The sequence below is a fragment of the Protopterus annectens genome, chromosome 12.part0, assembly GCF_019279795.1.
Source record: "Protopterus annectens isolate FY-2018-M chromosome 12.part0, PAN1.0, whole genome shotgun sequence".
NCBI classification, from domain to species: Eukaryota; Metazoa; Chordata; order Ceratodontiformes; family Protopteridae; genus Protopterus; species Protopterus annectens.
This window is the reverse complement of record NC_056746.1, coordinates 774,488,370-774,515,540: the sequence shown is the minus strand read 5'-3', so window position 1 is coordinate 774,515,540 and position 27,171 is coordinate 774,488,370. Positions and strand designations below refer to the sequence as shown.

Genomic DNA, 27,171 nt, shown 5'->3' with positions numbered 1-27,171 from the left:
AAGGAATCTTGAGTGACAGGATGGTAAACAGAAAATAAGGGATTACCTTGATAACATGCATGAGTTTAGAAAACTTGTTATGCAACTGTTTTTGATAATAACTTTAGAGTATAAAAACTTTTAGCACAATGATGCAAGCAAAAGAAAGTAGAGAGGGCTTAGGGAGCCTATAAGAAAGAAGATACCAAGAGATCCTGTAGAGGTATTAGAAATATTTTAGAAATTCTATGAAAGTCTTTATGAAGCAGAGAAAGAAGGAAATCAAGAAAAGGTACAAATGGAAATGTTTATGGAAAAATTAAATATGCCAAGGTTAGAGGTAGATGAGGCTCAATTACTAACAGGATAGGAGGAGATGAGAAAAAAATGGTGATATATATAACCAATCCACGGGAAACCCCCCAGGAATAGATGGTATTCTTGTGTAAGTTTGCAAGCTACGAGGGAAAAAAAGATAAAGATCCAGAAGGTTTTGTTTAAAAGTATTTTAAGAGAAGGAGAAGTACCAACATCCTGGATGAAAGCAGTAGTAGCTGTAATACCTAGATAGGGTCAAGACCCATCAGATCCAGCTTCTTACAGGCCCATTTCAATACTAAACCATGACTATAAAGTGTTTACAGTGGTTAAAAGAATGGCAAAAGTGATGTTAAAATTGAAAGATATGGATCGATGTGGCTTTGTGGAGGGGAGACAAACACTTGACAGCATTAAAAGAACAGTGATGATCCAGAGGTAAGCAGAATGTCAGAAAGTACACTATTGTTGGTGGGTCTTGATGCAAAGAAAGGATTTGACAGAGTATGCTGGGACCTTATGAGGAAAGCAATGGAAGCATTTGCATTCCACAATAAAATTATAAGGTTGATTAGGATGATATATGAGGGATCAGAAGCTAAAGTTAAAGTGGGTGGATTCCTCTCTGATAATTTCTGCCTCGGCAGGGGAAGCAGGCAGGGGTGTCCTCTTTCCCCTTTGTTATTTACACTATATTTAGAAACAATGTCAAATAAAATAAGGGACTCAGAAATTCAAGGAAATAATTGGTATGGTAGTTAAGAAAAGTTGCCTCTGTTTGCTCTGTATGGCGTCTACCAAAATAACAATTAATAGAAAATGAAAATCAAACTCTAAACTAACTGTACTAGATATTATTTTATACCTGATAAAACCAGAAAAGCACATTTTAGTGTTGTGGAACATACTGAAACAGTTTTAAATCTTTTCAGGATATAAAATTAATGAAGCAAAACAAAGGCAATAGTGGTAAATTATGTACCCACACATGAATAGGTTCAGCAATATCCATATTTATGGGGACATAATAAAATTATATACTTAGGAGTATGCATTAAAAATGATTCTGGTGTGGCAGCTGCTAAGGATATGTGGGAAGAGACTAAAAAGATAACACAAAGACTGAGAAACTGGAAGCTCTGTTATATGTATATGGATAGTAAGATACAAGCTGTTAAAATATTTTTAGTCCCTTTAGTCTTATACACAGGTCAGGCATATTTTTATCAACCACAGGAGAAGTTGTGGATAGCAATTAATAAAGAGCTGAAGGATTTTATCTGGAAGGGTATGACAGCAAGAGTCAAGTGCGATAAACTGAGCATTCCAATAAAACAGGGCAGATTGGGATTACCCAATTTGAAGGGGCATTTCAGAGTTACACAGTTACGGCTCCTGTATATATTACAAGTGGAAACCTATAATTCAAAGTGGAAAGGGGTGATGATTTAATAGGGGGAAGCTCAAGAAACAAGGAGAGAGTAGTATTTTTGGATGCAGATTGCGAAGGCTGCCAGTCTAGCCAGATTTTGCAGATAATTCTATCATTTGAAAATATGAATGTAAACTACAGGCTTGTTGTCATAAATGTAAAGAAATAGTGTTACTGGGAAAAATATGACAACAGTGCACTCTACTGACCAAAGTAAAGCACGTGATGACCCTTTGATGTAGACAGTGGTGCCGAAGGGTCTAGATGAAGAAATTATTTCTATTGTTTTAACGAAGAGTTAAATTGCCAGATTTAAACATGCAAATGTATTTTACTGCTCTGCTTCCTGACCAGCTGCAAGATAACAAAATGAGATGTTAAGAATGTAAATGCAGTTTCTGTTAACATGAGAACCCAAGGAAGTGTGAAGAATGATGTAATGTGAATCAGAACTACAATTTAAATTTAAACAGAGAGAACCAGAGAGGATTAAGCATTTTTGTCTTGACCATCCAACTCACAGCACTGTCTTGCTCATATGTAAGTATCTTAGACTTGTGTTTTCTTTTAGAAATAGCTAGAAACTAGAAAGATTAGACTAAGTGTTTTTCTGTGATGTCAGAACTGTACTACTGAATTATTTTAAGTATTCATATTTCCATACCAGATTGGTCAAGGCCCGGGTTAACAACGACCGCCACCAGTACTATTAGCCAACAGGGTGTTGGCGAAAATTGGGCTACTGTTGGCCGAAGGAGAAGAGGAGGGGGAAGGCATGCCCGAAGGCAGGAAGAGAGGAGGAAGGTTAGGAGTGTAGTAGTGAGGGTAGGAACTTTGAATGTTGGCAGTATGACTGATATAGGGAGAGAGTTAGCTGATAAGATGGAGAGAAGGAAGGTTGATATATTGTGCATGCAAAAGACCAGATGGAAGGGAAGTAAGGCCAGGTGTATAGGAGGCGGGTTCAAATTGCTCTATCATGGTGTGGATGGCAGGAGAAATGGGGTAGGGGTTATCCTAAAGGAACAGTATGCCAAGAGTGCTTTGGAGGTGAAGAGAGTGCCTGATAGAGTGATGTTTATGAAGCTTGAAATTGATGGTGTAATGATGAATGTTGTTAGTGCATATGCTCCACAAGTTGGGTGTGCGATGGATAAGAAAGAAAAATTTTGGAGTGAGTTGGATGAAATGGTGGTGATGTACCCAAGGGTGAGAGACTAGTGATTGGAGCGGACTTCAATGGGCATGTTGGTGAAGTGAACAGAGGGGATGAGGAAGTGATGGGTAGATATGGTGTTAAGGAGAGGAATGCAGAAGGTCAGATGATTGTGGATTTTGCGGAAAGGATGGACATGGCTGTGGTCTATACGTATTTTAAGAAAAGGGAGGAGCATAGGGTGACGTACAAGAGTGGAGGAAGATGCACACAGGGCCAGTCTGAAGGAGATTGGAGACTGTAAAGTGGTGACAGGGGAAAATGTAGTTAAGCAGCATAGAATGGTGGTCTGTAGGATGACGTTGGTGATCAAGAAGAGGAGGAGGAGTGTGAAAGCAGTGCCAAGAATTAAATGGTGGAAGTTAAAAAAGGGTGACTGTGAGGTGGAGTTCATGGAAGAGTTAAGACAGGCACTGGGAGGCAGTGAAGAGTTACCGAATAGCTGGGTAACTACAGCAGAGCTAGTAAGGGAGACTGATAGAAAGGTGCTTGGTGTGACATCTGGACAGAGGAAGGAGGACAAGGAGACCTGGTGGTGGAATGAGGAAGTACAGGAGAGTATACAGAGGAAGAGGCTGGTGAAAAAGAAGTGGGATTGTCAAAGAGATGAAGAAAGTAGGCATGAGTATAAGGAGATGAGGTGCATGGCAAAGAGAGAGGCGGCTAAGGATAAGGCATATGGAGAGTTGTATGAGAGATTGGACACTAAAGAGGGAAAAAAGGGCCTGTACCAATTGGCTAGACAGAGGGACAGAGCTGGGAAAGATGTGCAGCAGGTAAGGGTGATAAAGGATAGTGAGGGGAAACGTACTCACAAGCGGGGAGAGTGTGTTGAGTAGATGGAAAGAGTACTTTGTGGGGCTGATGAATGAAGAGAATGAGAGAGAGAGAGAGAAGGTTGGATGATGTAGGGATAGTGAATCAGGAAGTGAAACAGAATAGCAAGGAGGAAGTAAGGACAGCTATGAAGAGGATGAAGAATGGAAAGGCTGTTGGCCCAGATGACATACCAGTGGAAGCATGGAGGTGCTTAGGAGAAATGGCAGTGGAGATTTTAACCAGATTGTTTAATGAAATTTTGGAAAGTCAGGGGATGCCTGAGGAGGGGACAAAAAGTGTTTTGGTACCTATCTTTAAGAATAAGGGTGATGTGCAGAGCTGCAGTAACTACAGAGGGATAAAATTGATCAGCCACAGCTTGAAGTTATGGGAAAGAGTAGTGGAAGCTAGGTTAAGAAGGGGGGGTGATGATTAGTGATCAGCAGTATGATTTCATGCCAGGAAAGAGCACTACAGATGCAATGTTTGCTCTGAGAGTGTTGTTGGAGAAATACAGAGAAGGTCAGAAGGAGTTGCATTGTGTCTTTGTGGACTTAGAGAAAGTATATGACAGGGTGCCTAGAGAGGAGTTGTGGTATTGTATGAGGAAGTCGGGAATGGCAGAGAAGTATGTAAGAATGGTACAGGATATGTATGAGGGTAGTGTGACATTGGTGAGGACTGCGGTGGGAGTGACAGATACGTTTAAGGTGGAGGTGGGATTACATCAAGGATCAGCTCCGAGTCCTTTCTTATTTGCAGTGGTGATGGACAGGCTAACAGATGAGATCAGACAGGAGGCCCCGTGGACTATGATGTTTGCAGATGACATTGTGATATGTAGTGAGAGTAGGGACCAGGTTGAGGAGACCCTGGAGAGGTGGAGATATGCTTTAGAGAGGAGAGGAATGAAGGTCAGCAGGGCTAAAACAGAATATATGTGTGTAAATGAGAGGGAGGGTAGAGGAATGGTGAGGATGCAGGGAGTAGAGTTGGTAAAGGTGGATGAGTTTAAGTACTTGGGATCAACAGTTCAGAGTAATGGTGAGTGTGGAAGAGAGGTGAAGAAGAGAGTACAATCAGGGTGAAATGGGTGGAGAAGAGTGTCAGGAATGATTTGTGACAGATGGATGCCAGTAAGAGTGAAAGGGAAGGTCTACAAGAGGGTAGTGAGACCAGCTATGTTATATGGGTTGGAGACGGTGGCATTGACAAAAAGGCAGGAGTCAGAGCTGGATGTGGCAGAGTTAAAGATGTTAAGATTTGCACTGGGTGTGACTAGGATGGACAGGATTAGGAATCAGTATATTAGAGGGTCAGCTCAGGTTAGACAGTTTGGAGAAAAAGCAAGAGAGGCGAGATTGCGCTGGTTTGGACATGTGCTGAGGAGGGATGCTGGGTATATTGGGAAAAGGATGCTAAGGATGGAGCTGCCAGGTAAGAGGAAAAGAGGAAGGCCTAAGATAAGGTTTATGGATGTGGTGAGAGAGGACATGCAGGCGGTTGGTGTGAAAGAGCATGATGCAGAGGACAGGAAGAAATGGAAACAATTGATCCGCTCTGGTGACCCCTAACAGGAACAGCCAAAAGAAGATGATGATGATTTATCTGTGATCTCTGAACTCTTGACTAGCACCATGTAGTAAGATGTATTATCTTGTGTTTTTATTATTTATTATTAAATAGTTTAAAACCTTTCAACTGTGGCTGCTTTGTGTAGAGATAATTTAAGCTCTAGAGTACATTGCATATTTATAGTGATTACTGTACAAGTCAACCCAGCCACTGGGGATGCACAAGTCAGTGCATTTCTTTGTGCCGGTCCCAAGCCCGGATAAATGGGGAGGGTTGCATCAGAAAGGGCATCCGGCATAAAACTTCGCCATATCATTTCATGCAGTCACCAGTAAATATTTCCATACCGTATCGGTCGAGGCCCAGGTTAACAACGACCACCACCAGTACTGTTAGACAACAGGGTGCTGGTGGAAATTGGGCTACTGTTGGCCGAAGGAGGAGAAGAGGCAGAAGGCATGGCCGAAGGCAGGAAGAGAGGAGAAAGGCTAGTACTGTGGTAGTGAGGGTCGGAACTTTGAATGTTGGCAGTATGACTGGTATAGGGAGAGAGCTAGCTGATATGATGGACAGAAGGAAGGTTGGTATATTGTGTGTGCAAGAGATCAGATGGAAGGGGAGTAAGGCTAGGTGTATCGGAGGTGGGTTCAAACTGTTTTATCATGGTGTGGATGGGAGGAGAAATGGCATAGGAGTAATTCTGAAGGAACAGTATGTGAAGAGTGTTTTGGAGGTGAAAAGAGTGTCGGATAGAGGGATGGTTATGAAGCTGGAAATTGATGGTGTAAGGATGAATGTTGTTAGTGCATATGCTCCACAAGTTGGGTGTGCAATGGATGAGAAAGAAAAATTTTGGAGTGAATTGGATGAAGTGGTGATGACTGTACCCAAGGGTGAGAGAGTGGTGATTGGAGCAGATTTCAAAGGGCATGCTGGTGAAGGGAACAGAGGGGATGAGGAAATGATGGGTAGGTATGGTGTTAAACAAAGGAATGCAGAAGGTCAGATGATAGTGGATTTTGCGAAAAGGATGGACATGGCTGCAGTGAATACGTATTTTAACAAGAGGGAGGAGCATAGGGTGACATACAAGAGTGGAGGAAGATGCACACAGGTGGATTATATCTTATGTAGGAGGGCCAGTTTGAAGGAGATTGGAGACTGTAAAGTGGTGACTGGAGAAAGTATAGTTAGGCAGCATAGGATGGTGGTTTTAGGATGACTTTGGTGATCAAGAAGAGGAGGAGGAGTGTGAGGGCAGCACCAAGGATCAAATGGTGGAAATTGAAAAAGGGTAATTGTGAGGTGGAGTTTAGGGATGAGTTAAGACAGGCACTGGGTGGCAGTGAAGAGTTACCAAACAGCTGGTTAACTACAGCAGGGCTAGTAAGGGAGACGGATAGAAAGTTGCTTGGTATCACAGTCGGACAGAGGAAGGATGACAAGGAGACATGGTGGTGGAATGAGGAAGTACAGAACAGTATACAGGCAAAGAGGTTGGCAAAAAAGAAGTGGGATTGTCAGAGAGATGAAGAGAGTAGACAGGAGTATAAGGAGATGAGGTGCATGGCAAAGAGAGAGGTGGCGAAGGCTAAGGATAAGGCATATGAAGAGTTGTATGAAAGATTGGACACTAAGGAGGGAGAAAAAAACCTCTACCGATTGGCTAGACAGAGGGACCGAGCTAGGAAAGATGTGCAGCAGGTAAAGGTGATAAAGGATAATGAGGGAAACATACTCACAAGCGAGGAGAGTGTGTTGAGGAGATGGAAAGAGTACTTTGAGGGGTTGATGAATGAAGAGAATGAGAGGGAGAGAAGGTTGGATGATGTAGGGATAGTGAATCATGAAGTACAATGGACTAGCAAGGAGGAAGTAAGGATAGCTATGAATAGAATGAAGACTGGAAAAGCTGTTGGCCCAAATGACATGCCTGTGGAAGCATGGAGGTATTTAGGTGAAATGGCAGTGGAGTTTTTAACCAGACTGTTTAATGAAATCTTAGAAAGTGAGACGATGCCTGAGGAATGGAAAGTGTTTTGGTACCAATTTTTAAGAATAAGGGTGATGTGCAGAGCTGTAGTAACTACAGAAAGATTAAATTGATCAGTCACAGCATGAAGTTATGAGAAAAAGTAGTGGAAGCTAGGTTAAGAAGGGACGTGATGATTAGTGATCAGCAGTATGGTTTCATGCCGGGAAAGAGCACTACAGATGCGATGTTTGCTCTGAGAGTGTTGATGGAGAAGTACAGAGCATGTCAGAAGGAGTTGCATTGTGGTTTTGTAGACTTAGAGAAAGCATATGACAGGGTGCCTAGAGAGGAGCTGTGGTATTGTATTAGGAGGTCAGGAGTGTCAGAGAAGTATGTAAGAGTAGTACAGGATATGTACGAGGGTAGTGTGACAGCGGTGAGGTCTGCGGTGGGAGTGACAGATGCGTTTAAGGTGGAGGTGGGGTTACATCAAGGATCAGCTCTGAGCCCTTTCTTATTTGCAATGGTGATGGACAGGTTGACAGACGAGATCAGACAGGAGTCCTCATGGACTATGATGTTTCCAGATGACATTGTGATCTGCAGTGAGAGTAGGGAACAGGTGGAAGAGACCCTGGAGAGATGGAGATATGCTCTAGAGAGAAGAGGAATGAAGGTCAGCACAGGACTAAGACAGAATATATGTGTGTGAATGGGAGGGAGGATAGAAGAATGGTGAGGATGCAAGGAGTAGAGGTTGCGAAGATGGATGAGTTTAAATACTTGGGGTCAGTAGTTCAGAGTAACGGTGAGTGTGGAAGGGAGGTGAAGAAGAGAGTACAGGCAGGATGGAGTGGGTGGAGAAGAGTGTCAGGAGTCATTTGTGACAGACGAGTACCTGTAAGAGTGAAAGGGAAGGTTTACAAGAGGGTAGTGAGACCAGCTATGTTATATGGGTTGGAGACAGTGGCACTGACAAAAAGGCAGGAGTTTGAGCTGGATGTGGCAGAGTTAAAGATGTTAAGATTTGCACTGGGTGTGACGAGTGTGGACAGGATTAGGAATAAGTACATTAGAGGGTCAGCCCAGGTTGGAAGGGTTGGAGACAAAGCCAGAGAGGCAAGATTACGTTGGTTTGGACATGTGCTGAGGAGGGATGCTGAGTATATTGGGAAAAAGATGCTAAGGATGAAGCTACCAGGTAACAGGAAAAGAGGAAGGCCTAAGATAAGGTTTATGGATGTGGTGAGAGAGGTTGGTATGACAGAGCAAGATGCAGAGGACAGGAAGAAATGGAAACAGGTGATCCGCTGTGGCGACCCCTAACGGGAACAGCCGAAAGAAGATGATGATGACTGTACCAAGTCACTCTAATAAGCCTTGACTGTTTAGTTATACTACCAACTGGATAATAATATTGCACAGTAATAATAATTGGACACCCTTTTAAGGGCCTTTGAGTAGCTGATAAATATTAGCTGGGTGTTGGCAGGTGGTACTAACATATAGTTTGGGTAATAGGGGCACAGCTGGAGAACCTGTGCCAACCTTCCCCAGGAGTGTATGTGTGGTTGTACAAACTCTTATCTCAAAGTGTGTGTGTGTGTCAGCTACTTGGGCAGGGACATGAAGCACTGGTTGTACAGAGATGGTGCTGGAGGTTTTAGCTGCCCAGCTGGCTGATATCTGGACTCTATAGCTGTGCCAGTGGGGAGTCTTATTGGGGACCTGGAGAGCAAGGGAGTGACCAGACCCAGACTGACTGTGATCTCTGTGTGCTCTTAAGGGAAATTACACTTTACTGTGTGTATTTGTTATCCTTTCCTCCTATATGAGATGCCCCTCACTGGTGCTAGTGGTGAGGACTGAGGCTCCTTGATTGCTGGACCAGGGCACGGGCATTACACAGATCATTAAGGAGAATAACAATAATCATACAGAATATTATATTCATAAAGTTGCAAAAAGTATTCTAAGAAATAAGCCAACACAGGAATGGAGAAAGGAGATTCTGCCAATAGGGATGATTGCAATCAGGGATACAAACAATAGGCAAGAGGGGGCTAGAATTTATTGGAGAAAACTGGCAAAGAAACCAAGGTATTCAGAGCAAATAACTAGAGAGGGAAAGGTAATAAAATGCGAAGACACCAGGAATTTATTTGGACTACAGGTTAGAGATTGCCTTTCCTCCCAAGGATTGATACCAGAAATAGAGGGGGTCCTAAATGAAAGACCAGAACTGGTATAGTTTTTAGTAGAATCTAGAACAGAAGCTGCTGTTAAAAAAGGAATAAAGCAAAGAAAATACTGCATGATAACTATAAGAGTCACTCAGAAGAGTTTAGAAAGGATTGGGAAGAGAGGCCGGAAAAGCAATTCGCAAAGAAAGAATGGGTGGATATATGTATGTCTCCCAACTATTCAACAAAATTTAGTAGATTTAGGATTTTTGCTTGGAAATATTTATATAGGTATTTTTATAACCCAAGTAGACTCCACAGAATTTTTCTTCAGGTATATAGCACATTTTAGAGGTGTGATGGGGAAAATAGAGATAATTGGGAACATATTTTCTGGGAGTGTAATGAGTTGGCAGACTTTAAAGATTCCCAGCAAACTACTCTATCAGAGATGCTGGGTGAGCAAATTGGTCTTGTCTTTCAGTTTTTCCCAGTTAGGGATTTCCACAGCAGAACACAGTCCACTTATGATTGGCAGTGGATTTTATAGTGCTGAGTTGCCAGTCCTGCGCCCAACCTTCAAAGAAGGCATACCCATTCAAGCACGGACCTACCTGTATGTCTTTAAACGTCACTCAACCACATGGAAGACATGCAGACTCTGCACAAAAGGTGCTCCAGCTGAGAATAGAACCGGAGAGCCTCTTGCTTTGTGGCAACAACGCTAACCGCTGCACCACTGCGGCCAGGTGAGCAAACTGGTATATCTAGAGAAATAATTTTTCTGAGATATATTACAGAATCGGAATTGCCTAGACATAGTATGGCCTTACTGAGTCTAATTATGGTGGCAGCTAAAAAAAACAATTACTAGAAAATGGAAATCAAAGTCCAAACCAAATGTACTAGAAGTAGTGAATATAGTAAGATAGATAAAACAACTGGAATTGGGATGTTTAGGAAAGGGTAGGAGAAACTTTCATAGTAAAAATGGGAAATATTGGAACAATACATATAGGGGAGGAATGAGGTTTAAAAGAAGGCAGAATTTGCATGAGCTATGTAATGTTTGACTGACAATGATGGGGTACATTATAAATAATGTTTGATATTTGCAATTAAATTTATGTTAATATGGTTTGTGATGTATAATGCTTACAACTAATATTATGTCAATTTGGTTTGTTTTCATGTATAGAAACCTATGATTATCTATGTCATAAGTGATAATTTAATAAAGATGTTTCTTGTTTAAATAAAAACAAGTGTTAAATGACAATAAATTGTGTATATGAGCAGGGCAAGGAAAATTAATTTGGTGGCTGTTCAACTAAACAGTAACACTGCAATGCAACAGAACATATAAATTAATGACAGTATTAATGACTAATAATCTTGCTTTGGAATGGTAACATGAAAATCTCTACAGACTCTTACAAATAATCATACTCTGCATCCTTCTCAGGACTGACAAATACCTGGGCCAATGGTCTCTCTCTCTCTTTTTCTTAGTGTAAGCTATAATGAACAAAATAAGTACAGTTGTCTACACTTACCATAAATGTAGATGTTCGAGTGTATTCACTGTTGCAATCATCACACTTGGGTTATCCTGCCAGGGATTGAATACCAAAGGCTTCGTATTTCTGCATTGGTTGCTGTCACATCAGGACTGATGTCAAGTCGCCAGTGGTACAAAATCAGGCAGCCGACGCCATTACATCAATTTTTCTTGCTCCAAATGTCAGGAGCAACCAAACAGGGAGCTAAGTTATGGTGGAAAACACCACCAGTAAAAAGTACATACCAATAGCCCTGTAAGGAGTGAGTAAGAGAGAGAGAGAGAGAGAGGAAGAGAGAGACAAGAGGGCTGGAGGGTGGTAAACCAGGACTGTAACAGTGAATACACTCGAACATCTACATTTATGGTAAGTGTAGACAACTGTACTATGTTCTTCGTGTTTCACTGTTGCAGTCATCACACTTGGCTTGATTCCCAAAGCTGAAGAATGGGTGGAGGCAGTCAAGAAGAGTAGGGGCCGGCTAGTATGCCATGCAGGACTGCGGCTGCAAAGCCTGCCCTGGATTTGGAAAAGATAGGCAGGTGGTAACGCTTGGTGAAGGTAGGAACAGAACTCCAAGTTGCAGCTTCCAGAATGTCCCTGGTAGGGACTCCTCTGAGAAAGGCTGTAGAGTTTGAAGTTGCCCTAGTGGAATGTGTTCCGACCCCCTGAGGGGGTGGTTTCCCATGGTGTTTGTAACAGAAATGGACATAGTGTGCTATCCATTTGGAGACGGTTTGTTTTGATATGGCCTTGCCCTCTGCCCCTGGTGAAAAACTGACTAGCAACTGGTCAGATTACCTAAAGGGCTTAGTCCTATCAAGGTAGAATCTGAGCTGTCTGTGCACATCTAAAGAGTGCAGGATCCTTTCCCCCTTATTTTTGAGGATTAGAGAAAAAGGTGGGCAAATGGATAGATTGGTTGAGAGCCAAACTGGACACCACTTTAGGCATGAAAGTTGGGTCAGTCCTAAGTAAGACCCTGTCAGCATGAAAAATGATGAAGAGTTCCACAGCTATAAGTGCTTGTAGCTCAGACACTCTTCTAGCTGAAGTGATGGCCAGAAGCAAGGCTGTTTTCCAAGAGGGGAATTTTAACTCTGCTGATGCTGCAGGCTCAAAAGGGGGTAGCGTGATCTTTTCCAACACAAAGTTAAGGTCCCAAGCAGAGGTAGGGGCTCTTCTTGGTGGCTTTAAGTTGTTAGCCCCTCTCAGGAATAGCTTGATGAGAGGATGTGAGAAGAGAGGTGGCTCAGTGCTGTAATGAGCAGAAATGGCAGAGGCATGGGTCTTAATGGAAGAGAAGGATAGGCCCCTGTGGAGTAGGTCTGCTAGGTAATCCAGGATGAGAGGTAAGGAGGGCTGTGCTGGATCCGGTCGTTTAGTGTGGATCCAGGAACAATACCTTTTCCACTTGTCAGCATAGGATTTTCTAGTACCGGATCATCTGGCTTCACGTATAACATCCAGTACCTGCTTGCTTAGGCTGGCCACTGGAGGAGAAGTCAAGGAATAAGCCAGGCTGCAAGATTCCGGCTCTGCAATTGCAGATGCAAGAACTGGCCCTCCTGCTGAGTCAGGAGAGTTGGGATCTGGGGGAGGTGCCATAGAGGCAACGGTGACAGTAATGGGTACCAGTATTGGTGTGGCCAGTCTGGGGCAGTCAGGATTGCCCTTGGTCTTTCCTCCCTTATCTTGAGTAATACTCTTGTAAGAAGAGGTAGAGGGGGAAATGCATAGATTGAGAAGTTTGCCCACTGGAAGGATAGGGTATCCACTTTCCAGGCCTTGCTGTGAGGTTCCCTGGTGCAGAATTGGCTAAGCTGGTGGATGTAGGGGGAGGCAAATAGGTCCACCTTCGAGGTACCCCATTTCTGGGTCAGAAGGCTGAAGGTGTTGTGGTTTAATTGCCACTTGTGTGGGTCTAGGAGATTTCTGCTTAAGCTGTCTGCCAGAGAGTTTTGGTTGCCTGGCAGGAATTGAGCTTGCAGGTGAATATGCATGACTGAGGCCATGTTCTAAAGGGTCATGGCTAGCCTGCAGAGTGGGTAAGAATGAGTTTCTCCTTGTTTGTTGATGTACCACATCACTGTGGTGTTGTCGGTTTTGATTAGTAAAGGCCCTGGAGAGAGTAGGGATCTGAAAGCTGTCAGAGCGTGCTGAACAGCTAGCATCTCTTTTTGGTTGATGTGCAGATGAATATGATTTGGGCTCCAGTGGCCCTGAATGCATCTGCTGTGCACCCCAGGCATAGTCTGCTGCATCTGTGGTCAGGGTCTGGGCGGCATAGGGTTGTGTAAAGGGAAGTCCCTTGTTGTGGTTGCATGCTGCTGTCCACCAAAGGAACTCTTTCCTTAGACAAGGTATCATAGGTATGATAGTTTCCAGGTCCTGAGAATGTTGGCACCAAAGACATTTTAAGTACCAGTGAAGTTTCCTCATATGCAGTCTGGCATACGGAATTAGTAGAATGCAGGAGGCCATGAACCCTAGAGCTTGCAGGATTTTCCTTGCGGATAACTGGGTTCTGGTGGCCAGTTGAGAGAAGTAGCCTGTCAGATAGGCTTGTTTTTCTGGAGTAAGGAATGTCATCTGGGATGCTGTGTCCAAGCTTGCTCCCAGGAATACAATTTTTTTGACTGGGGACTAGTTTGGATTTCTTTTCGTTGATAGTGTACCCCAGGGAGGTTAGAAGGTCCTTTACAAATGTCAGGTGCTGCAACAGCTTTTCCTGACTGTCTGCCTGAATCAGGCAATCGTCCAAGTAGGGGTAAATTTGAATATTTCTCTGTCTGCAATAGGCAATGGCTGGAGTCAGGCATTTTGTGAAAACTCTGAGAGCAGTGGATAAGCCAAAGGGAAATGCAGAGAACTGAATGCATAGATCCTGCCCTGAAATATAGATATTTCCTTCAGGAGTCCCTGACTGGGATGTGCCGATAGGCCTACTTTAGGTCTAGGGTGGCTAATCAGGCATCTTTGGACAGCATAGGGAGAAGCTGCTGTAGGGTGAGCATTTTTTATTTTGGTACCAGCAGGAAGGTATTTAGAATGGATAGAACTAAGATTGGGTGCCAGGTGCCCTCTTTTCTGGGTACCAGGAAAAGTCTGGAATAAAAACCTTGGCCTATCTGTTCTGCAGGAACAGATTGAATTGCCCTTATGGAGAGCAGGGACTGAACTTGGTTTTATGCCTCTGCCCACTGGTTTGGAGGAAGGTCTGGGAACCCTTTTGGGGTTGGCAGCATGTGGAAATAAAATTTGTACCCCTGGGATACTATGTTGAGGACCCATCGATTGTTGGTGATGGAGGTCCAGTTTTTTGCATGGTGGGGAAGTTTTTCGCCTAGGGGCACGAGCAATTGGGCAAAGATGAGGGGAGGATTTGAGAAGTCATTGTGAATTCTTTCCATAAGGAGATGGCTTAGCACTCCCTGTTTTAGAAGTGGAGGTACTCCATTCCTTAGATCTCTGCATACCCTGTGACTGTAGTCTGGGGGGGGTCTGTTTCCCCTCGGTCTAGTTTGAGGTGGCCTTGAGGGGGCTGGAAAGGACCAATGTTTTGAGGGGCAATGCCTACTGAATCTTGGAGGCTGCACTTGCAAAAAATCTTTGACTATCTGCACACACTTCGCTTTTTCTTCCATCTTTTTTAAAACCTCTTCTGCTTTGCTGCCAAACAGATTGTCATTGTTCAGAGGTGCATCCAATAATTTTGATTTGACATGGTCTGGCAAGGTCTGCTCCTTAAGCCAGGCATGCCTTCTAAGTACAGAACCTGTGACTGCTGCCCTGCAAGATGCTTCTAGGGCATCAAACCCACACTGCAGGGTATGCTTGCTGACTTGGCTTGCAGAATACATAAGCTCCTGTAATTCTTTATTTTCTGCACATTCAGGGAAGGCAGATAATTTTTGCTTAATAAGTTCCATAGTATGTTACTGGTATTTCAGCATGTGGAACTGACAATTTAATGCTCTAATGGCAAGAGTTGCAGATGTGTATACTTTTTTACCCCATCTGTCTAAAGCTCGGGAATCCCTGTCCAAAGGGGTGGGATTCTTAGCTGTAGTTACTTTTATTCTTTTAGGTCCTTGGGAGATGACCTCTAGGTCAGCAGTAGGATTTTTGAAAAGACATTTGTGTGAGTCAGGGACTCTGTAGTACCTGTCAAGTTTCCTGGGAGCAGGGGATAAAGTATCAGGAGTTAGACTGGATTCCATAAAGACATCATCCACAACATCTAGAACAGGAGGGATAGCTAAGGGTCTGTGCTGTGGTAAATCTAAAAATTCCCTGAGTCTCTTTTTGGACTGAGGATAATCCTGGCATTCCAAATGGAAATACTCTCTCAAATGATGTAGGGTTTCACCAAAGGAAAAATCCCCTGGAGAGGAGGCAGAAGGAATGGATTCCTCTGCATCTGAATCCTCATAGGCAGATAAGGGCATGTCTTCATAATCAGAAACCTAAGAGTCGTCGGAATCTTTGTCAGATAAAGCTACTGGGGACAAATTTTTTCTTTTAGCAGGGGAAGGTTGGCTTCCCTTAATCAGCATGATAAGGTCTTCCTCCATTTTAAGCATCTGTGATTGTGGCAAGGAAGCAGGCTCTTGAGTTAGGGTCATCGGTTTTTTAGGCGTAGTTTGTACTCTGGGCCTTAGAAACTCGACAGTTTTAGAAAGAACTGAAGATACAAAAGAAGTCGTCGGTTTGTGATGGATATCAGTAGTGGGAAGAGCTTCCTCAGAAGCCGGTGCCTGCACAGCAGCTCCGGACCCATCCAAGGTAGAGACATCCGCAGGTTCTGTAGTCAAAAAAGAGTCTCGCAGCATACCGGACTCCGAACGGGTCTCAGTAGCGGCCTGCAAATCCATCAAAGCAGGCATCAGGGGCTGCAAAAGTGCCTCACTGAGTACTGGCGAACTGGCAACTAGCTTAATGGAAGCGTCGTCAGCAGTTTTGGACCTGTGCGGTCTGTCTCTGTCTTTATCCTTACATTTTTTGGAAGATCGGTAATCGGTTAGCTTACCGAAGCCATTTTGGAATACAGAGATCGAGAACGAAAGTATTTAGCTACAATAAGGGCCCAACGATGAATAGTTCGGGCATTGAACAAAGCACAAAACCGGCAGCGAGGTATATCATGGTCTGGGCCTAAACAGGTGACGCAGTAAGAATGGAAATCTCGGTGTGATATTTGCTTTCCACAGGCGAGACAATTGTTAACTTTTTCTGACATCGGTTACAGCAAGAAAAAAGGATCCCCAATGGGGTACTTAGCTTTAGAAGACTTTAACTTCAACTTTGGAAATGAAAACTCAGGTAGCAGCTGACCGTCACTCATGCGAACTGCTTCTGTTTCAGGCTCCTCGGCAAGACAGACTGATGTAATAGCTTCGGCTGCCTGTTTTTATACCACTGACGACCTGATATCAGTCCTGATGCGACAGCAACTGATGTAGAAATACTAAGTCTCTGGTATTCGGGCCAACTGAGGGCTACTCCTTGCAGGATAACCCAAGTGTGATGACTGCAACAATGAAACACGAAGAACATCTGTAAATCTTGTAAATAATTTTGTGACTGCGTTTTGTTGTCTGTAACCCTACGTGATGTGGTGCATATAATACCTGTACTGGCTTCTGTTGAAAACAGCTTACTTGTGGTCAGAATTTCCTGGGCAATCTTAAACAAACAAAAATAAATAACAAATAAACAAACAGCAAAACCATCTTTCTACTAGGGAAAAAAAGACAGTAGTACTTTAGTTACATCTGTAAAGTATGACACTCGACATTAGTGCTACAACTACTCAAGAGTTATTCAGTTTAACAATGCTCTGATACTACAGCTGCTTCTTTTAATATGCATGATGAATTCCATTTAATAGTAGTGTAACAATAAGGAAGATGGTCAGGTAATGTACTTCTGTATTTCTGCACCATTTAACAAGACGCGTGGAGTCTACGGCATTGGCTTTTTGATCTAATAGACTTAATTATAATTTTGACTTATCTGTCTGGGTAAGTGAATTGTCTGTTTTTAGTCAAAATATGGGGGTGTGTAAAGCTTACTGCATCCACTCAATCTTGCATGTTTTGGGGACATGGAAGGAAGTATGGTTAGCTGAAGAGCATCTAGGCAGAGAAGGGAAAAACATGCATCTAACAACAGCTATAAAGTTATCAGTATTAGTGTTTTTTTTTTCATTCTGCATTACTAATTTGTCACTTACTTTGTCCTTTGTCCAAAACAGGTGTGTCTCCACGAGAAGAGCAGTTACTGCGGGGGACATTGCATCTTGTTGCACACCCTACCAATGTGATTCCAGCCAGGACACCATCTGATGTAGCTGGATCTTCTGGGTTCAGATCCCCTTCCAGAAAGATTTCTCCAGCAGAGTAATCATCATCACTGGCAGCTAGGAAAAGTATGAGCAAAACCTTTACAACAAGCAGCTAACTATTGTGCTGTAATACTGAATGAGACAAGTTAAGTTCACAAGCAACACATGACTCAAACCTCTATTTATGCAAATATTGGGAATATGTACCAAAATGGAAATGTTGCTATGAATAATTAAGTCCTAAAGGTTAAAAGCTCTCAAGCATAACTCTTCTCATTGCTAGCTTTAGCTGAAGAATTCATCATATACTGTACATACTAACTTACAAATCAAATCTCATATTGCATAACTTAAGTTTTTCTACTCATTCATGCAGGAATATTTACCAGATATGTTAGCTACTAACCAAAGTGCTCATGCATTTTATGGTAATTGTGGCTTTTGTTCTTTCTACTCTGCATTTCTTTTTAAATAACATTACTATTTGGAACTGCATGTGCTACATCTTCTTCTTTCGGCTTTTTCCCAGTTAGGGGTCGCCACAGTGGATCACCTGTCCGCTCATGATTGGCAGTGGAGTTTTACAGTGTCGAGTTGCCAGCCCGGCACCCGACCTTCCACAGAAGGCACACACATGCACACACTCACACCTAGGGCCAATTTAGAGTGTCCAATCCACCTACAGCATGTCTTTGGGATGTGGGAGGAAACTGGAGCACCCGGAGGAAACCCACACGACCACAGGGAGATCATGCAGACTCCGCACAGAAGGCACCCCAGCCGAGAATCAAACCGGAGAACCTCTTCTGTGAGGCGGCAACGCTAACCGCTGCACCACCATGGCTGCCCCAACTACATGTGCTACATCTATATATCATATACTTGCTTTTGAATTACATTTGCTGTTCCTATGAACTTATTTATATTAATGTAATTGCATTGTGCCTGGGTCATACATGAAAATGTGCCATGGACCAACCATCTGCAAGTTATCATATAAAAGGTAAAAAAATGTCAGCCATACTGATATATCTGTGAACTTTGAGTTACATGTTAGTTTTTTAAGCACTAGCACATGATCAGACATCTTCATCATGAACCCCCTATTTCAGACTTTTGACATGGGACAGAATGTTGCATCAAATGTTGCCATCTCTCTTTCGATTCAATGCCACTCTCTCTTTACCTTCTTTGACAGTCATGCCGGACTGACACAGGTCTTCTCTCACACAATCCAGCTCTCTCTTTCCTTTTGCATTCTTTCTGTCTGTTGTAAATTTTATTTACCAGATTGTCTTCTGTTTTGTTGCACATATACTAGATCACCATAATATGTTCTTTCTGCTCTCCTGTCTAATTGGAGCTACTTGGTCTTCTGGTCTGATGTCACTCATCTCTTAATCTGTCCAACAGTGTGCAACCTATCACCCATTACAGCAATTCCTCTCCATCACTTCTAGCTTCCTCAGGTGGTCTGCCTTCACTGCCCAGGTTTCTGTACCATTCAATAGTACTGGTTGCACCACTGTTTTGTACACCTTACTTTTCAGTTTCTTTGATATCTTTCTGTCACACAATACCACTGAAGCTCTGTGTCACTTATTTACAACCCCTCTAATTCTAGCTTTGACATCATCATTCAAACTTCTCCTGAATCACTACCCTCAGAGACTTGAAGTTATTAACCTGTTCCACTATCTTCCATTAAATATAATTTTTGCTTCTTCTTATTCCTCCTTTCTCCTACAGTTGCAACTGTCTTATCTGTATTCATTTTCATCCCATGTGACTTTTGTTTTGCATTCTATTTCCCAATCATTCGCTGAAGTTCTTCAGACTCTGCCTGTAATGCCACATCAGCTGCATACAACAGCTTTGTTGATCTTTTACCTCAACCTGTTTGTCAGTGTAGTACATCACTAGTAAGAACAGCACTGGGCTCGGAGCTGAACTCTGATGCACAACCACTCCCACTGAGAACTCCTCTGAGAGTCAAAACACTCTTCATATTTGTGTCACTGGGTCCTTATACATAGGCTGTACTAATTCTCCCAATATTACTAGGACTTCAAACCATCACGGGACAGCCCAAATCAGCTTTCTTATGACGCTTTTGTATGCTTTCTCCAAGTCAAAGAATGCCTAGTTGGACTCCTTCCTTTTCTCTAGTTAATTCTTAACTAGTGTCTCACTGCAAACATGACCAGATGCGAGTGAGTTTTACAACTCTATAAATAAAAAAGACACTTTGGGGTACTTATGGAGTCACAGCTAGTATCTAAAGGAGAAAGTATAGCTGTGTGACTAACAAACCATAACAGCAGATGTTTCAGTAGGCTGTAAAGAAACACAGAATGCTTAGGTGGTAAAAGAATTGGACAATTGATGGGGATGTAAACAGCAGTTAATAAACTTTATAAACTTAATAAAAACAAAATTTGTGCTAATTGCTTTCATTCCAATAATCAAGGGACTTCATCAGAGCATGAATAAAAAATTCTTTCATCATGAATTTTATAAAATAAAATCCCATCCAATCCCTACTGTCAAAATAGATCACGTCTTGTAAACAACCTTCTCAGTTTTGAGGGTACATATTAAATAAAGCAGTAAATTTAATAATCAGTTCTCATAAGTAAAAAGTTAAAATAATTGTGTACTTCAAAGTACATTAATAACAGTTTCCTAAATAGCACAGAACATATATATTTATACTAATTTAACAAAACTCAAACACAGCTATATTTATACTAATTTAACAAAAATCAAATACAACTTAAATAGCTGACCCTCACAAAACCACTAGAAATAAATTCCACTAAATGTCAAAAATGTCTAAAATATTTAAAACATTAACATATTAAAAAGAAGTGAAAAAATAAATAATTACAATTTAGCTGAACATAACTTAAGAATGCTAGCTATTGAAATGTGGTTGTTCCAACCTGGTTTTATTGTTGCATTAAACCTAAGTTGCCAAACTAGTTCTCTGTACATCAAATGAATTTCTTACACTCCCCGGGTCCTTGAAAATTTTATCAATAACTGAAAACTTGAATTTGATCTTTTCTTGTTACTTACATACAAGGGTATGTTTACACAGTACATTATTGACATTACATTTACTTATGTCATATACATGTTCATATATCCTCTTTTTTTAAGGACGTTCAAATAAAATCCTAAACAGACCAGACATATAGCAATGCATATCACACCCACAGTACTACAGTTTGCTCCAATCTGTATACTCAAATTCCTACCTTTGTATGTCACTGGAATGGTTTCACCCTCCAAAATATATTTACAGTAGTAATACATTCCACATTTTCATGTTCCTACTCTACATATCATAACTTTATTTTCTGTGTTGTCATCTTCTCAAATTCGTTTTTTAAGTTCATGCCTCTCTTAAAAACAAAAAGTCTGATGTTCACTCACCTGTTCCTTCAAGTGTAGATCCACTTTAAAGATGTCCCAGTATAAAAAGAGAAACTCAGAAAACAGAACCTGTGAATTTGTCATATGGGTAAATTTCAGTTACCAGCTAGTAAGTGACAGAAAAGAAGACATTTAGAGAACCTGCTAGAAAATCTACCACTAAAGGTGAAGATGAAGCGCTGGCTGGGAAGAATCCTGCAGCTGTTCAGCAAAAAGCAGTTCAAGTTCCAGCTTTTGTGCAAGACATGACCTCCAGTGATCAAAAAGAAAAAAATAAGTCAAAAGTAAAAAAAAAATGTGAAAAAGAGATTTGTGCTTTATTGGCAAGCAAAGGTAACCAACAGTTTTACAACTTGAATGCTGAAGAAAGATACATTCTGAATTCAACAGTGAACGACAGGGAAATTAGGTGTATGAAACCGGATAAAGGGGGGGGGGGGTCCTTGTCATCATGTACAACACTGACTACAACGGACACATGTTGAACCTTTTATGTGACATGGAAACATATTGCCCTGTGTCTCTTAACGAGATTAACATAGCTTATAGGGGCATCAGGGTGGCATTGGGAGGAGTTTTTTCTTTTTGATCAGCTTAACTCCGATTTGTTTGAATTTTTAAAAGTACTGGATCCCATTATTCCACCCAGGAGGAAATTTAATTGTTTCTCTGAGAGGGTGATGGTGTACCTTGCTGTCAGTCCTGCCAGGCTTTTTACGCTGGCAAGACGAATAATGGGTTAAATTGTAGAATTTACCAACACATATACAGCATCCAGAAACTTGACAATAAATGTGCACAGGCACACCATTCTATGGTTTGTGTTGGTTTTGATAAGTTCAAGTTTCTAGTGTTGGAGCAGGTTCACAATGGCACTTTTTGTGGTGATTGGAAAAATGTATTGATGCACAGGGAAATGGTGTGGCAAATTAGATTAAATACCACCAATTCCTCAGACTTAAACAAAAGTGTTTCCATCACCAGTGAACTTAAAAGAAGGCACAATATGGTTTGAGATTTTTTAACAAACTTGCATACAGTTATTATTTTACAGGTATTAAGTTTTTAATGTTTTTTCTACAATGCTGTTATTAACCAACATTCAGTTATGTATGAATCTTTTATTAGAGGTTGGTCTATTACACACTGATTGCTTCATCATTGGGGGTGGGGTTCATTTACTTGAAAAGTATTTAAATTAGTTTTTACTTTGTTTTGTGGTTCTGAATATGTCACTGTACTGACGAAAGTGGTAAACCATGTTTATTTGTTTTATATTAAAGGGAAGTAAATATTGTGGGAAGAAATATCCAGGGAATTGTTATGGCTAGGCTTGTATAGGCCCTAGGGCCGACAGCCTAGTACCAATCTATGAACCTATGAACCTATGAAGAGTTTTGGAGATTTTTAAGGTTATTTTGTTTTTTCTTCTGCCTGCTATTGGACTGCCATGTGCCAGGGTGTTTGTGCTGTTTATCTTCCACAGCAGGAGTTGTGGCCAAGATGGCCATGAGAAAGCAGCCAAAACTTCTAGTAGTACAGATGCAATCCTACTAGCAGAAAGATTTGTTTCTGACAACACAGTGGGAGGGCACAGTACTAAAAGGTTGAGACAGTGGAGTTTTTTGTGAAAAATGATTACTCACTGTACACCAGGCAGAAGAGAAGTAAATGTATTCCACCAATCAGGGATTGTTGAGAATTAAGTGTGAAATTCAAACTGCTGTATTCAGTTATCTTAAGAATATTTTTCCTGTAGGGTCAAAGTCATTTTTGATGCAGAACATGCTAAAGAGGAAATACAACAGTTTGTCCAACAAAAAGTGACCTGTCAAGACAAAGGGGACTCTGCTTCTTATTCTTCTGATAATAGAGCTCATAGAGAGCCTTTGCCTGTGAAACATTTTCCACTGTTTCAAAGGAAAATGCTTGAGAGATAGAAAAGCAAAGGAATTGACTGTAAGAAGCATGAGGACATTGAAAATGAACCAGATATTGGAGTTGTGAGATGCAGATCAACATGAAGAAAAACAGCAACTTGGAAATTAATGAATAAATGTGGGATTACAAAGCATCAACCACATTTGGTAAATATGGAGGAAAAAGAAAACCAGGAAATAAGTTGGGGGTGGGAGGATGGCATAATGGTTACAGTGTTTACCTAACAGGCATGAGGTACAAGGTTTGATTCTCACATGGGGTAATTGGTTAGGCTTAAAATGGCCCACAAGTGCATTTAGCCTAGTACTAACCTATGAATCTATGAACCATATGAAAAACTGGATTTTTTTACTTTGTTAAACTTGTAGGAGACTCCAAAGCATATGTCCTACTTCACAATCCCTAATGTTTGGAAGAAAAAAAAGGAGAGGAAGAGAAAGGAAAGAGGTAACTGTAAGTAAAACAATTGTTGTTCTTAACAGTATTTTTATAAAACAAGACATACATTGCATGTTACATAGTAAACCATTTTCAGTTATAAAACACAAAAACAACTGAAATATATTCATATATTGTATGTTACATAGTAAACCATTTTCAGTTATAAAACACAAAAACAACTGAAAATGCTTTACCTGTTAAAGCATATTTTGTTACGTTTGTGTGTTATAGGGATGCTAATCTAAACAGGTGTACTTTTTTCTCTTCATTCTTTCTTCTTGTTTAGTTTTAATAAATGTAGACACTGCAATGTAAATAAACATAAAAACGTGGACAAAAGAATGTTTACAGTAACAGGCCTTAATTTTAGGTTCTTCAGGTAAGGGAATGCTTGTAGAAGTACACAGAACATGGTATAAGTAAAACTGATATGGTTTTTCTTACTTCTGCATAAGGGAATGACTGGATTAGGGCCCTTTACTTGATCTAACAACAAGCTTATGGGGAAGTAAATAAATACAAGAACACTAAGGACAGGATTCACGAAACCTCCGTGTAAGAGTTAATATGTCTTACACGGAGGCTGCAGTTAAACGGTGTGATGTCAGCATGCCATGCATATTCATGAGGGCATGATGAATCACACCCTAGGCTAACACGGTCCGTGTAGGAAAGTAGGGAGCGTGTCTGCACGGCGAGTTCTGCAAAGGGATACACCCCCAGAAGAGTCACAGTCCTGAAAGTAAACTCCCACGAGTGAGTCCGCGGAAATGTCAAGAAACACAACACCACACATACCCCCACAGACTATAAACCCAACTGTAATGTAAAACGTAAAAATTAACAGTTTAATTTATTTTTTTTATAATTTCAAAAATGTTTGCCCATAATTGTGCTCGTTTGCACGGGTCTGCCCTTCGCTCAGCCACAGTTAGCAGTCATTGCAAAAGCATATAAGATCTAAATATGCAAATTAAGCCACATAGCAATAGCGTAGCAGTAGAGACGTTGGCCAAAGAGGAGGTAGTCACGGTTCGAGCCCCAACAACATCATTTTCTATTTTTAGTGAAATAAGCACGAAACAATCCCCTGACATATATGTGTGTGTGTGTATATATATATATATATATATATATATATATATATATATATATATATAAAACTATAATTTATGTAAAATGTAATGAAATGGGCCATGTATTTTTGAAGAAATCTGACATAATAAAAAAAAAATTTTATAAGTGCCCATAGCTGAGCAGCGCTCTAACAAGCTGAGTATGACTGCCCGCAGGTGAGCAGTGGTTTAACAGGTGTAATATGAGTGCCCGAAGTTGAGCAGCACTTTAACACGCTGAAACTGTGTGCCCGTAGCTGAGCAACGCTTCACACAGCGTAATATGTGTGCTCATAGCCAAATAATGCGTTAACCAGCGTAAGCCGTTTGCGCGGAGCAGCGCAGCTTGCCAACTGGCTTACCGGCGGGCAATGTTGAGCAAGCTGTTTCAAAGCCGCCTTTACACAGACACACACCTCCTAGCCTGTCTTGACAGTAGTAAAATAAAAAAGCAATGCCCAGGCTCGAACCCAGGATACTGTGCATCATAGTCAAAGTACTGAACCACTAAGACATGACAGTTGTACTGAGAAATGCAGTATTAGCATATATATAGGAATGAATGGAAATAGAAGCATGACAAAGCAGGTTTTTTTAAGATGATACATTTCCAAAATGGCCAATCACAGGTAAGTGCGGGAAAAACGGCATACATAAGCCCCATAGGCGGGAATACACAGCATAACTGATTGTGGAACCTATTTGCAGTCAGGATGGCAGGTGTAGGAGAGGGCAGTCACTTCCGAGCACAGAAGTGGGGTGTTGAGGAGACAAATATATGGTTTGGCTCGTAGTCCACGATCATGAGGCTCAACTCATGCAGGGCCAGGTTCTCTGGGGTGCGTACAAGGCAGAGGCGTGGAACCGGTTGGCACATGATCTCACCAGTGCCACAGGCATATCAAGGACTGGTGAACAGGTCTGTCACCACCATGCGGACCTGAAGAGACGAAAGCAGGACCAACTGAACCGTTGGATCCAGGAGGCCTGGCAAATGCCCAACGCCCCACTACTGAGTAAGTATCCATGTAATTAAGTATGTAAGAAATTATCCTAGCTGATATTATGGAGATGTATGTTCCAATATTACTTCATTTATATTACAGCTGCAGGTGTGCGTTCTGTGAATCGGCGCGCCTATGATGATAGGCTGGTGCGGTTGCGCCACCAGGCAGGTTAGTAATTATTTTGCTGTAATTGTTATAGAATATAAGTGAGACAGCTTGTAAAAGAGTTCAGTGTTGTTACATATTAATAAAGTTGAAATAACACTAGAAGAAAGATTCTGCTAGTACTGTATGATTAGATAAGTGATGCAGCCTATAATCCAGAAATAAAAATTAAACAAGTCTGAAATAGAGATTTTCCACCTGTATTGTAATATCAGATAACTTGCTTCAGCCTGAAAATTACTGGTAAACAAGCTAAAGATGATAGACATGTGTCACATACATCCCCTTTTAAAATCTGCCATATGAAACAAGCGAGTCTGTTGGAAAGGATTGTTGTAACCAATATAGAAATGTTAATAACGCCTAGAATTAAGTACCATCTTGAATTGTAAAAATAAAACAAGTGAGAGTGTGAGAAAGAGGTATGAATCAACCAAGAAAGCTGTAATAAGTCTTGAATAAAGTTATACTGCAGTCAGTACATAATGAAATGAATGAGACAGCCACAACCAAAGAGTGAAATGTTTGTAATAAAGTAGTGAAGCTGGAATGTGTCTGCCCCACAATTTGGATATGTTGCTGTAACCTTCCAATATGGAGATAGTATGGTTGTATGAAATACTGAACATCCACAGTTGTCTAGAGCCATATAAATCAAATGTAGCAGGATGCTGTACCTGAACACAGCCAGATATGAACATGTATGAATAAAAATGCAATGTATATTAATGTAGCAGTAACATTCCCATCATCAACATTCCTAAGGTTACATATAGGAAACTGTACTAAGACCTGTAGGGTATATATATCTGCAGCTACTAGAAATGTACAGCATATGTATAGATAGTTGAAGTTGTTAATGAAATATTTCTTCACCCTACCCTATATTCACAAATAATGCCATTCCACACCAAACTGGGTATGTGTATTCACAATTAATTCCCATGGACATTTGTCCTGTTGGTTCATACATATTTGCATGTACGTTGATGCATGTGCCCTGTTCACATATCCAAACCTGATGGCATGTTGCCATCAATCAACCCTGCATGTTGTTGGATTGTGTACTGTTGTTCAAAATATGCATGTGTTATGCTTGCTGTTCAATGTTTGGAATTCATGGGTGTTTGGTTAATGGGAATACTGATGCATGCTGTTACAACTAATTTTGAATGGTATTGTTTGTTACTAACCCAAAATGTCATACAGTATTGCTAAACATAGGACAACAGGGAAGTCGGGTTCCAGCGGACCCACCTCTCCCACCTCAGCTGACGAGTGCACCTGGCACTAGTGCCCAGGCCAGAACCTCCTCCGGTGGCCCTGTGCCACCTTTGGGTGGAAGCGCTACAGGGGATGGGGCTCGTCCCCCCTCTGCAAGCGTGGCCGGAGGAGAACGTCCACTCACCCTCCAAAGTGTCCGGTCTGTGGTGCATAGTGAGATCAGGCATTCTGTGCTTGAACCCCTACGCCAGCTTGAGGCACGGGTGGCGCAACTCACGGGTGTGCCTGCCCATCCTACACAGCCCCCAGCACAGCCCCATTCTGGGCAGTGAAGGTGCAGTGGCAACTGCCCATGGGTGGGGATCTCAGTTCCACTGTTGCCATCTGTGGACTCATGGACTCGTGATATCCAAACATCCATCCCCGTCA

General features: G+C 41.6%; 1 protein-coding gene across 1 annotated transcript in view; it reads right to left on the bottom strand.

Moving 5' to 3' along the window:
• MAPK8IP3 (mitogen-activated protein kinase 8 interacting protein 3) overlaps window positions 1-27,171 on the bottom strand; it is a 3,746,918-nt gene that overhangs the window by 449,137 nt on the left and 3,270,610 nt on the right. Inside the window, exon 20 of the mRNA XM_044088957.1 lies at window positions 17,298-17,483. Within this exon, the coding sequence (XP_043944892.1) occupies window positions 17,298-17,483 (186 nt within the window). The remainder of the gene's footprint in view (window positions 1-17,297; window positions 17,484-27,171) is intronic.